Genomic DNA, 13,087 nt, shown 5'->3' on the forward strand with positions numbered 1-13,087 from the left:
TAAAGGTGGAGAGGACTCTAGTTTTCAAAAATGTCAATTTTTAAATTCCTCTTTAAATCTATCATTGACATGACATTAGTTACAGCTGTAGAACATCATGGTTCAATAGTTGTAGATACTGGGAAATGATGACCCAGTAAGGCCAGTCAACACCTATCCAGACACAAACACAACTTTTTCTGGTGCTGAGAACTTCGGAGATCTACTCTTAGCAACTGAAACAGGCAGTGCGGTAGCACCCATAGCGACCGTGCGTGCATCACACCCCGCCTCTATTTATACCCGGAAGTGTGTACCTTTGACCCCTTCTTCCGCTCCCCTCCCCCACTCTGCCTCCGGCGACCGCCCACCTGCTCTGTCTGCATCCGAGCTCGACTGTTTGTTTTTCACAAAATACAAAAGATGTCGATTTCATGAAAGCTAAGAAAGGCTGTGGAAATGTTCCAGGTTAAACAAGCCTAAACAAGTATGAAAATGAAGTGCAAGCCCTGCTCCTGCACTGGATCCCTACGGGGGGAAAACCCACGGTCCTTTACCTGAACCGAGAACAAGCACCCCGCGGTTCCGGGTGCGAGCCCACTCCCACCCTTAAATGACCGGCTGCGACGTGACAGCCACCCCCGCGCTGCTCGGCTTACTGCACAGGAGTCGCCGAACTCCCTCCCCGCGGCCGCCGGGCTTCCCGGCCCGACAACTTCCGCGGCGGCCAGAGCGGGAGCGGAAGCGGAAGCGCGGCGGGCCGTCGCCATGGACACGCGTAGGGCGGGGTCGCCGGAGAAACGCCACCTTTGACCTACAGTGGAGGCCACGTCAGAGGAGGGCGCTGACGCGCGTTCGGGCCGCGGCGGAGGTGCGAGCGCCGGGTTGCGGACCCCGGGGTGGGCGAGCGCCATGGAGGTAACGCGGCGGGCCGGGGAGGGGCAGGGGAGGGCGCAGCAGCCGCCAGGGTCTCCCGACCCCGAGCCTCGCCCTCCGGCCGGGCAGAGCCACTCACTCCAGCTGCTGCCATCGGCCCCACGGCCCGTCCGCCCCCTTCCCCGGCCCCGGCCCACGTTCCAGGTCTCCGACCCGGATCCCCCCGAGACGTTTCTCCCTCGCGAAGTCGCGCATTCTTTCGAGAGAGGTCTTCTGATCGCCTGGGTGTGATTTTGTTTTGCAGGACCTCGTGCAAGGTGGGATGGCTTCGCCGGCCGCGCCTGGGACCGGAAGATCCAAGGTGAAGAGGCACTGGGCTTGGGGAGGGGGCGGACTCTGCGCAGGAACAGCCTTGCTCCAGGGGCTCTCACTTCAGTTGCGCAGGCCCATCTCTTCCTTTTTTTAATTTCCTGGCGTGCAAAGGCGACTTTGTTTGCTTCCTGCGTCCGGTGAGCGCGGCTAAGACATTCTGCCGCTTTTCAGACATAAAGCAGGCTCATTGGTGAGCGTTCATACAGTGTGGTGGGAAGAGCAGAGACGTAGGCAGCTGGGAGTCGAGGGACGTACTCCAGGCTTGTCCAGTGCGGTGAAGAGAGAACTGAATCGGGGGGTTTTGTGGCCCAGTGCGGTGAAGAGAGAACTGAATCGGGGGTTTTGTGGCCCTGTGCGGCAGTTCACTGAACGAGTCCCAAAGGTGGTGGTTTATCACCTGCATACTAAGTTTCAGGCACTTGCTCCTTCGTTTCAGCTTCATGATAGCCATGAGATAACTGTCACTGTTTCCCAGTTTCACAGGTGAGAAAACAGCCTAAAAGTGAAGGAATTTTCTCTGATTTTTAGGTAAAACCTAAAGGCAAGATGATTCATCTAACTGCTGTAAGGATTATGCTTACATGTTTGTATGTAGCCAAAGACTTGCCTTGGATAGAATGAAATAGTTTTACAGCTCTAAGGAACTTTAAGTAGAATTAGTCCCAGTCCCCTAATTTTACAGCTAAATCAAAACCTAGAAAGTGTCTTAACCTCTGACAACAGTATCTGTAAGAGGATATACGCTGTTTTTACATTTCCTAGTAGCTACTTAACTAATCATTGATTTGAGTTGCGTTTGCTTATTTTTTAAAATGGAGTGTTTGGCTGACATTCAGTAGGATTTTAATTTTTTTTAGCAGATATGATGTTTCTTTTGCAATATAGTAGAAACATGAGATAACAAATTGGTAACATCACTACATCTTTCAGCTGGAAACACTGCCCAAGGAAGATCTTATCAAGTTTGCCAAGAAGCAGATGATGCTAACACAGAAAGCTAATTCAAGATGTGCAGGTATTGGGTTGAAAATATATATCTTGACCACAATATTAATTAATCATAGTTAAAAATTAGTTTTTTAATAGTATATTAGCTTGTTTTATTTACCAGTGAATCCAGTAAAATCTTAGACAATGTAGTGCAATCTGTTACTATTTAAAATTCTAACCATTTGCCTCTGTTTTTTTTTATTTTGTATTTAACATTTCTAAACTGGAACGGCACTTCCTTTGAATTCTTAAAGTCAGAGAGGAAGATTTTTAAAAACAATTTGTTAAAGTTAAGCCCCTTTTTTTCCACTTTATTTAGATTGTATAGTCTTCTGAGTCAAGCATGTTTTTTCTAGAGTACTTAGTTGAAATATTAGAGACACAAGGCGATGAGCCACAGAGGTAAAATGAAGCCTAAGTAAAGTAATAAAAGATTTCCATTTCTGGAATTTTGAATTATATTTATTTGCTGAAGTTGATTGAGTCCCTGTTTAGTTTCCCTTTCTTTATATTCCAAAAGGATGAAGATATTAGTATCCTTTTTAGTATGTGTGAATTAGTGCTTGAATTTCCGGTGACTTAAAGAATGTTAACTACCCAGCCTAAAAGACAAGACTTACTTTCTACTAGAAAAGGTCAAATTGTGTTTTGGAAGTTTGGATCAGTTTGTGACAGAGATAGTTATTTATTTGGAAAGGTGTTCTAAGCTGCTGACCTATATACATGAGTTGATGAAAAAGATTCACATGTATGTTTAATATGAGGTTAGTTGTTGCTTCAAGATTCCACAGTAAGAAGTTGTTTACAGCTGAAATAACATAAATGTCTGGGATTTGCTTCAAAAATTGACAGAAAGGGGAAAGTGAATACAGGTCAGGATGAAACAAGATTGGCCATGTAATAATTGCTAAGTCAAGGTGATGGGTGCATGGAAATTAATAATACTATTCTCTTTTATTTGTTTGGAGTTTTTCATAATGAAAAGGAAAATAAAAGATAACACTGGGTAAAGTTAATATTTTCTCAAAATATTTGCTGCTGCTTAAATATATTCTAATTTATAGTGATTTTTTTTAAAGAATGTACTTATTACTTTAGCCAGTTATTTTTCATTTCTGAACTAGAATCCTTTTTTTTTTTAATGTTTAGAATTACAGAAAGAAATTGAAGAACTCAAATCACAATCTGTTGCTGGAGGATCTGATGAAGTTATTAAGGTAACGAAATAGTTGTGAATATTGTTTCAATTTTGATTCATTTGCTTGGAGGAAATGTCTAATGACAAATCCAATTTCCTTGAGGGCTGCCAGCCTCCTGGAGCGCTATCTGGCTTTCCACCTGTTTCTCCATGCCCTCTCTGTCCTTGGCTACCTCTGCAGTCACTCTGCCTGACTATAGTAAGAGAGGGCTCAGGGTCCCTTTTGCTCTGAAATGGGTATTATTCTCTCTCCTTTTCCTCGAACACACTGTGATTATGGTTGTTGCCTCCATCTCAGCCCTGCTCTTCCCGTTCCCCCTCAGAAGACCCAGCCATGCTCAGGACTTGGATGATGGTTTTGGGACCGATCATTTATGTGTACAATTAATCTATAGATAAACAGGTATCCCTGGACATGACCGCCGACCCAAATCTCCCAGTTGAATTTATAGCTGTTTGGGGGAAATCTTGACCCCTTTCTCCTGTCCTCTCTCCAACATGACCAAACCCTCATCCCTGGACCACCAGGGGCAGCACTGCATTTCAGGCCTTTAACATTCAGGCCCCTCAGCTTCCTGCCTCTTTGCCCTCCGCAGGTGTCCATCATGCTGCAGTCCCTCCCCCTCCTCTCCCATTTCCACGGCTCTGCGGGAAACGCCTCATGTCACATGTGCGAATTACTCGAATAACCCTAACTGGGCTGATTCTCTTCTTACTGCTGGCTCCAATGACCAGATCACAGAATGTTTCTTTCATCTTGTTCTTCCCTGTTTAAGAACCCAAGTTGCTTCTTCTTACATGCCCTTAATGTTAATTAAATGCTTTTCCTTCCCCTCCTTGGCCTAATCTTGAAAGGTTCTTTTCCTTCTCAAAGCACTGCAATAATTTTTTCCTTGCTTTTTCATATTTATAATTTGAGTTTTACAATCTATTATTTTATTATATATTATTTTACACTCATTAAATGACTCCAAACTTGTGAGCAGTGGACAACTGAAGACTCCCAGGAAGTTACTACAAGAGGGCTTAAATCCCTCTGCATATCATGCAGTATCATTTTGTTCTTTATTTAGCTAAAATGGTATATGAAGCATGACTGGTGTACACAAATACCATTTGAATTTATAATGAACTGATTTATTTAAGCATTACTGGATTCATAGTAGTTCTCTTTGTTTATCTGGTCATTATGTATTTTCTTAATCAGTTCTAGCCAAAGTACAACTACATGGTATTTAACTAAGAGTACTGACTCTGGAGCCAGACTGTCTGTCAGGTCTTCAGGTCCCTGCTCTTCCATTTACCAGCTGTGTGACCATGGCTGAGTTTCTTCCCTCTCTGCCTTAGTCCTTCCTCTATAGACCAGGGATGATAATACCTACTTTTCATAGGGTTGTTTTGAATATTATGAATAAATACATGTACAGCACTTAGAACTGGGTCTGTCACATAAGTACTAGATGATTACTCATTATTGTTACCGTGTATATCTGTGGGGATATTCCATGCACATGACTGTATGCATACATGTGCACGTGCATGTGAACACACACCAGAGGAAGGCTTTTGTATTTGAAAAGAAGACCACAAAGATTCTTTTCTAATTTTGCATCAGTTAACTCTTAGCTCTTAAAATACTTTTTATACAATTGCATTCAGAATATCTAAATATCTGCCCCTTATTTCTTGTCACCAATCAATGTATTTTCTCATTCTGTCAGAACTATTCCTAAAGATGAGATTAGAAATTTTCTCTAAGTTAGCCAACATTACCTTTTATGAATTCAGTTAAACATTAACACATGTTATCCTGATGGCTCAAGTCCCAGAAAGTAAAGGTTTGGTAAAAGTAAAGAAGAATGAAATCTTTGGTTTCCAGTGGTAACCAGGAAATGTACTTGGGGAGTGATTGGGAGAGATGTGGATCAGTTACCCCGCTGCTGTAAGTTAGTTCTCTGTTTCAGAAAAACCATGCGGCGGGGTAGCCGGTCCTCGCACCTCTGGAGTACTGCAAAGACAGTCTTGCTAAGTTTTCTTTCTTTGGAAAACTATACTTAAAAACATGGCTTTGAATATAAATTTTCTATTCTTAATATTAAAAATGTATGACTTTTTACAAGTTTTAATTATGGTAAATTTTCTGCTAGTCATTTCCTAAAACATTAAAATACATCTCAAGTTTTATTGCAAACCTGACATATTTGACTTTTAAAAAGGAATAAAGCCCTGACCAGTTTGGCTCAGCGGTTAGAGCGTCGGCCTGAGGTCCGGAGAGACCCGGGTTCGGTTCCTGCTAAGGGTGTGTGCCTCAGTTGCAGTTTGTCCCCGGCCCTGGTTGGATCATGCAGGTGGCAACCACTCGATGTGTCCCTTTCACGTCGATGTTTCTCTCTCGCTCTCTCTCTCTCTTCCTCCCACTCTGTCTGAACAAAAAATGAAAAAATGTCCTCGGGTGAGGATAAAAAAAAAAGGAATAAAAAGCCATGTTTCCCATGTCAGGTTTTGAGATGTATGGTATTACAGTAAATTTGTATGTTGCGGACTTCCGGTCAAGATGGTGGCGTAGGTAAACGCGGTATCGCGTCCTCCCACAACCACATCAAAGTTACAACTAAACTACAGAACAACCATCATTCAAAACCGCCTGAAATCAAGCTGAATGGAAGTCCTACAACTACGGAACTAAGGGGAAAAAAAAAAGCAGCTACATCCAGACCGGTAGGAGGGGCGGCGGCGCGAGGGGGAGCGGCGGCGCGGCGGCAGCGGAGCGCGCAGCAGGGAGACAGGCTGGTCCCACACCCAAGCGTGGTGGATAAAAATCAGGAGGATCCCGCGGCTGGGAAGGTCCTTCCTGAGGACTGAGGGGTCCCTGTCCCACACCAGGTGCCCCGCTCAGGGTTCCAGTGCCAGGAAGAGAAGTCCCCATCACTTCTGGCTGGAAAATCCAGCGGAAACTGAGGCTCAGGGAAGCTGAAGCGGCTGGAGCCCCAGGCAGCTCCTTAAAGGGCCCGCGCACGGACTTATCGGACTCTCTCCCTCTAAGCTCCGAGGGGAGGCAGCTCGAGGGGCACCAGAGACACACAGGGAAGAACTGAGCTGTTTGGCACTGGAGCGAGAGCTGGAGAGGGGGCTTCCTCGGGGACAAACGTGCTGTCAGAGGCCTTTGTTCCTTTGGTGAGCCCTTCCCGGGGGCGGCAGACAGAAGCCATATCTGGGACTCCAGCAACCTGGCTCACACTCGTAGCCCCGCCCTGCTGACTCCCTGAGGCCCCGCCCCGCCCCACACAACTTCAACAAGCTGTTGCCACTTGCTTAACCATAGGATTGGCCGGTCTTGGATCCTGCTTCAGGTTTTTCCTAAATTCTTTCAAACGAGCAGCACCGGGTCTCAGCGAGCCCCATACCTCTCATTAAGTAATACACAGAAACAAACACAGGGAGGCAGCCAAAATGAGGATACAAAGAAACAGGTCCCAAATGAAAGAACAGAACAAAACCCCAATAAAAGAACTAAGCGAAAGGGAGATAAGCAACCTAACAGATACTGAGTTCAAAATACTGCTTATAAGGATGCTCAATGAACTTAGTGAGAACCTCAGTGAACTTAGGGAGGGCATCAAGAGCATAAAAAAGGACCAGTTAGAAATCATGGATACACAGTTAGAATTAAAGGAGGCATTAACTGAAATGAAGAATAATTTACACAGCTTCAATAATAGAGTATGTAGATCCAAGGAGCAAACCATCGATTTGGAATATAAGGAAGCAAAAAATCCCCGATCAGAAGAGCAAAAAGAAAAAAGAATCCAAAAAAATGAGGATAGAGTAAGGAGCCTCTGGGATAACTTCAAGCGTGCCAACATTCGCATCTTGGGGGTGCCCGAAGGAGAAGAGAGAGAACAAGAAATTGAAAACCTGTTTGAAACAATAATGGCAGAAAACTTTCCTAACTTGGTGAAGGAAACAGACATACAAGTCCAGGAAGCACAGAGAGTCCCAAACAAGATGAACCCCAAGAGGCCCACACCAAGACACATCATCATCAAAATGCAAAAGGTTCAAGACAAAGAGAGAATATTAAAAGCAGCAAGAGAAAGGCAGCTAGTTACCTACAAGGGAGTACCCATTAGGCTGTCAGCTGATTTCTCAAAAGAAACTTTGCAGGCCAGAAGGGAGTGGCAAGAAATATTCAGAGTGATGAAAACCAAGAACCTACAACCAAAATTACTCTATCCTGCAAAGCTGTCATTTAGAATCGATGGACATACAAAAACTTTCCCAGACAAGAAAAAGTTAAAGGAGTTCATCACCACCAAACCGTTATTATATGAAATGATGAAGGGTCTTTTTGAAGAAAAAGATAAAATGTATGAACAAACAAAATGGCAATGAATACATATCTATCAACAATGGAATCTACAAACAAAATGAACAGGAAGAACAGAAACATTCTCATAGATACAGAGAACATTTTATTGGTTGCCAGTTGGGAAGGGGGTTGGGGGAATGGGTGAAAAAGGTGAAGGGATGAAGAAGCACAAACTCATTGCTAGACTGACAAACCTCAAAGGGAAAGGGGTTGGGGGGGTGGGAAGAAATAAACCAAAGAACTTATATGCATAACCAATGGACACAGATAATAGTGTGGGAAAAGGTGGGAGGGGGGAGGAGGGGGTCAATGGGGGGAAAATGTGGAACATCTGTAATACATTTTACATCCAACAATAAAGATTTGGGAAAAAAAAAAAAAAAATTTTTGTATGTTGCTTTCAGTTGCAAGAGAAAGGTGAAGATTGCATATTAAGATATTGGAATTTCTAATACATATCACTCCTGTCATTTTTACTTTGCTGGAATCAAATTTGTATTTCCTAAGAAATAACTGTTCATTCTGGGTCTCTAATCTATAAGGTTTTTTCAGTTAATGGCCTCTATTATAGCTCCTAAAGTTAGTGAATGAATTTAAGTTACCTCTGATATTTACCAATCAGAAGTTTATTTTGTAGTATTATTTGTAATGTGAAAAAAAGCTAATTTTAAAACTAAAATTATTTAACCAAAGAAGTATATGCCCATGATTTAGAAATAAGACTAATAACTAAATAACTTTGTCAGTGTAAGAAATATTCAAACCTGTGAAGAATTTTTGTGAGTTTGTTTGAACCAAAATGGTCAACACTTGCCAGGAAACAAACACCTGAGTGGACTGAGATAATGCTCCAGAGAAGGGCAGTTTTGCACCTTATTTTATACATTACAATCAAAAGAGGAGATGTAAGTGGGCTATAGGAAATCCACGGTGGTAGACTAGGGAGGCGGGAGAAAGCAAAGTGGCGGGGGGAACTCTAGGATTGGATGAAAAGTACATTGATAGACACATCTTTTACATAGGTGGGTACAGGACAGTTAACAGTGAGCAAATAACATAACAATGAGGGGATTTGTGGTCTCTGCAGAGCAGTACCTGTGCTTTGAGGGGTGTGGGAAAAGGAAAACCACTGACATTCCAAAGATATGTTATCATAGATTGAAAAAGATAGTTGACAGCCTCAGTTAAGGTAAAGACTGACCTTTGTCAGGGAAGGTGCTGGCCTAGGACATGACGACCTGCCGTAAACTTGTAATTGAAAAGTTCTCATTTTGGACCATCCTCTGGTTACTTTAAGTCTTTTGAGTTTACTAGGCTGCCACACAGGCCTCCCCTGAGCTTGTCAGGTTAACATGTGTCCCCTTTTCGTCCACACATCCTGTTTTGGTCATAAATCAGTCCAAAGGATGCATTGATGACCAACCTTTTGGCAGGTTAATGGAGTCCCATGGTGCTAGGAAGGCTCATTCCTAGGACGTCTCAGTGTTAGCATGTGTCTTGCTGAACCAGGCGGACCACTGGGAATGGGGCAAATGGGGCAAGACCATAACCTTAGATGGTATTCAGGGTTGAGTTACTAGTTTTCAAAATAAAAAGGGAGGTGAATGAGAGGCAGTCAGATTCTATATGTCCTTGTTGAAAATATCCTGGATCAGTTCTAATTTTTAAGCTACCATTGATCTGAGTCTTTCTGCTGCTTGTCTTCAGTTTTGTTTTTTCTTCATCTAGTATAATATTTACATACCAGGAATAAAAGCAACAGTATTAAACCAGTAGCACTGATTAGGATCTAATGAAGGAGGGGGTCTGGGAAGGCAGATAATGTTTCCATTAGGTAACCATAAGGAGGATAATAACTATAAAAATCTGTGCATTCAGTCAATAACAGTTAGATGATTTAAGAACAAGGTTTGAGCAGCATTAATCTGTGAGCATACAGGCCTTGTTGACATCTTGGGATAGCTGTCTGCCTCTCTGATCTGTGGCTGCTTCACCCTTGAAAAAGTCTTTGATCTGAACTGTAGGGGGTGGGGAGTGTCAGACAGATGGGTGTCTGTTTGCAGTTACGCACCTGATGAGGTAAGGTCTCTTCCAACACTGTTAGGGAGAGTTTTTTGTTTGTTTTTTTAATCTTCACCCGAGGACATTTTTGCATTTATCTTCAGACAGAGCCAGAGGGAGAGAGGGAGAAAGAGAGAAGCATCAAAGTGAGAGAGACATATCAAGTGGCTGCCACCCACACGACCCCAATCAGGGCCGGGGACAAACTGCAACCCAAGTACATGCCCTTAGCAGGAACTGAACCCGGGACTCTCTGGTCCGCAGGTCAACACTCTAACTGCTGAGCCAAACCGGCCAGGGCGAGAGAGTCTTTAATGAATGTATTTCCCTTTTTTTTTTTTTTTTAATCCCCACCCGAGGACATTTTTCCATTTTTTGTTCAGGTAGAGTGGGAGGGAGAGAGAGGAAGAGAGAAAGAGAGAGAAACATCGACGTGAAAGGGACACATCAAGTGGCTGCCACCCGCACAACCAACCAGGGCCGGGGACAAACTGCAACCGAGGTACACTCCCTGACCGGGAACCGAACCCAGGTCTCTCTGGACCGCAGGCCGACACTCTAACCGCTGAGCCAAACTGGCCAGGGCGAGAGTCTTTAATGAATGTATTTCCCAATAGACAACAGTTTCCTGGTTTTGGGTTGTGGTCTTCATCTCCTTGTAGTATATTGTGAAATAAATGTTACTCATTTATTGGTCCCTATAAATTTGTTAATGAGCCATTGATAATAATTTAGAATGTCTCCTTTTAGTTTCTCTTATATTTGGAAAACAGAAAGATTTAAAAGTCAGCAATATTTAAAATAGAGTCATAAGAATAGTTATCCTCAGTTCATTTAGTCCCATAACCATTCTTTTTTGTTTATTCTGATAATTTGCCAATATTTTCGTGAATTCAGTTATTGTTCTTTAGAGTTCTGTAAATCTTTATCCACTTCAAAGATATGACCTGCTTAGAAACCTATCATTTAGAATAAGTCAGAGTCTGTTTTATGAACCTTTCCATAGATGTAACATTTGCAGATGCGTCTGAGTAAAATAATGACTGTCTATAAATGACAGAACTTAAAGTAGAAAGGTTATAAATTTGATTGTAATGCAGTTGATAAAAACCTTTGCTTTTCCATAAGCTATAACATTCCAAAACAACAAATTCTTGGCAAATAGTAATTACTGTAGAATGACATAGAGAATAATATAAAGTCTATATATATACATATTAAATTAAAATGCAATTTCAGTATATAAAGAACAAATAACACACAAGGTTTTGAAACACTGCACATGGCTTATCGGAAGTGTGCACCGAGCACTGGAAGGAATTCATAAGCTTCCAGTGTATGGACCACAGACACCCGGAGTGCCGCTGCCGTCGCCCCCACAGGGAACCATCACGCTTGGCTTGTCCAGGGTCACCGACAGGACACCTGCTGCCCCTGGGCACTTCCTGTCTAGACTTGGCTTTGAATCTTTGCAAGTTCCTCCCTAGGACAGACTGAAATCTTTAGAACATCCATTTTAATAAAAATATATGTATAGAAATAGGACAGTTATTATTTTTATTTGGCAAAGCTTCCCATGTGATTTTAAACATATTAAATAGGTCTAATTAGTTTGAAAATGTTTCTTTTATAAGGAGAGAGAATAAATCCTTGACGTATTCCAGGGCCCACTGGAACAGCTCCCAAGTCATCTCTTAGTTAAAAGTCTCTTAAAATTTAACCTTTAGGAAGGTTGTCAGATATACTTAACCAAAAGATTAGATATCATAAACTTTTTACAAATTTGGGTAAAACAAACACATATTTTATGGTAATATTTCTAAAAGATATAATCAAACTTAAGCCAGTTTTAATGTTAAATATTTTGTCCTCACCACAGGATCCTGTTTTTAACCTATGTAAGTATTTAATCTTTTTACGCCAATAAAATATTGCCCCTTAATAATGGCATCTGAAGGCAGAAAACACATCACATATAATAGACAAACACATAAAGACTAAACACAAAGATCATACATATAATCCAAATTATTCTTGTAGTAGTAATTTGGATTAAGTGTATGTAGAGAAGAGACAAGATTTTTCTTATTTGCTTTTGATTCCTTTTTGGAAAAAGAGGGAATCTCCTGAACATCAAGGAGATGTTGAAACTCTCGATGAAAACCTTAGGGGTTGGGAATGAGCGGTAGAAACAGTCTTGGCTCCAGTCTGAGGAATTAAGCAACAGGAGAGTGCCAGCTGGTTTTGTTGTTGTTATTTATAAACTTAAAACTTCCACAAACTTTTATAGCCTTCACAACCTTTTACAAACCTTTCTACAACTTTTTTTTTTTTTAGAGAGAGACAGAAACATCAATTGGCTGCCTCTTGCACACCCCCTGCTGGGGACTGAGCCCTCAACCCCAGCATGTGCCCTGACTAGGGATTGAACCAGTGACCTCTTGGTCACACGGGCTGGGCCCTTTCTACAACTTTCACAAACCTTCTTACCCATTCAGAAATAACTGTCTTTAGAACAACTTGCTTTCTTTCTTTTCCTTCAAAAATGAATCTCCATATCTCACGCCTTCTATTAGCAAAACTTTATCATTTCTTTCCAACTTGATTAGAATTTCTAACTTTCAGAAATCTCAATTTCCAGTGATAACCAAAAATAAAAGCAAGCAACCAGTATTCCCTAGATTGACTTTTATGAACACATTTCATCACCTTTGGAACAGTTTTCTCTATTGGCAAACGCCTTTAAGGACACACCTCTAGCAGAGCACTGGACAGTGACTGACAGCCTCAGCGTATCCTACACCCTCTGCAACGAGAGCCGAAAGCAGGCGAACCCAAGACTTGTCTAGCAGTGTTTTAGTATTTTATGTTATTTTAAAACATCTAGATATTGTCAAATTTACCAATTTAGAAGGGAATAGCTGAAATAAGTTAAACTGATTTGCTTAGATGGCTAAGGCTTTTTCCTTTCACCAAGGATTACCTCCCAGAAACTTGCATTTGAAAAGGTGGCCTAGGTAAGACTTGGGGACTTTCACTAGTTTCTGGAGCCACAGCTCTGTGAAGACTACCTTGTAAAACAAGGAGAATACTTTACATATTTATTTGTTTGTTTTGTTTACTTTTAGTACCTCAACAACAGACTGACAAACTCATTCCAACCCATTTTCAGGATGTTTCTTCCCATTTGGGTACGTTTTTCCAGTTTGCAGACAGCACACAGCTTGGGGTCGCCTCTGAGA

General features: G+C 42.1%; 1 protein-coding gene across 2 annotated transcripts in view; it reads left to right on the forward strand.

The window, feature by feature from the left end:
• Window positions 1–856: 856 nt before the first annotated feature.
• GCC2 (GRIP and coiled-coil domain containing 2) overlaps window positions 857–13,087 on the forward strand; it is a 94,933-nt gene continuing 82,702 nt past the window's right edge. For both annotated transcript variants that reach the window (XM_036255874.1, XM_036255873.1), the window contains exons 1-4: window positions 857–897; window positions 1,160–1,216; window positions 2,158–2,242; window positions 3,367–3,434. In XM_036255874.1, coding sequence (XP_036111767.1) covers window positions 892–897; window positions 1,160–1,216; window positions 2,158–2,242; window positions 3,367–3,434 — 216 coding nt within the window. In that variant the 5' untranslated portion in view covers window positions 857–891. The remainder of the gene's footprint in view (window positions 898–1,159; window positions 1,217–2,157; window positions 2,243–3,366; window positions 3,435–13,087) is intronic.

This window comes from Molossus molossus, unplaced genomic scaffold (genome assembly GCF_014108415.1).
Source record: "Molossus molossus isolate mMolMol1 unplaced genomic scaffold, mMolMol1.p scaffold_m16_p_12, whole genome shotgun sequence".
NCBI classification, from domain to species: Eukaryota; Metazoa; Chordata; class Mammalia; order Chiroptera; family Molossidae; genus Molossus; species Molossus molossus.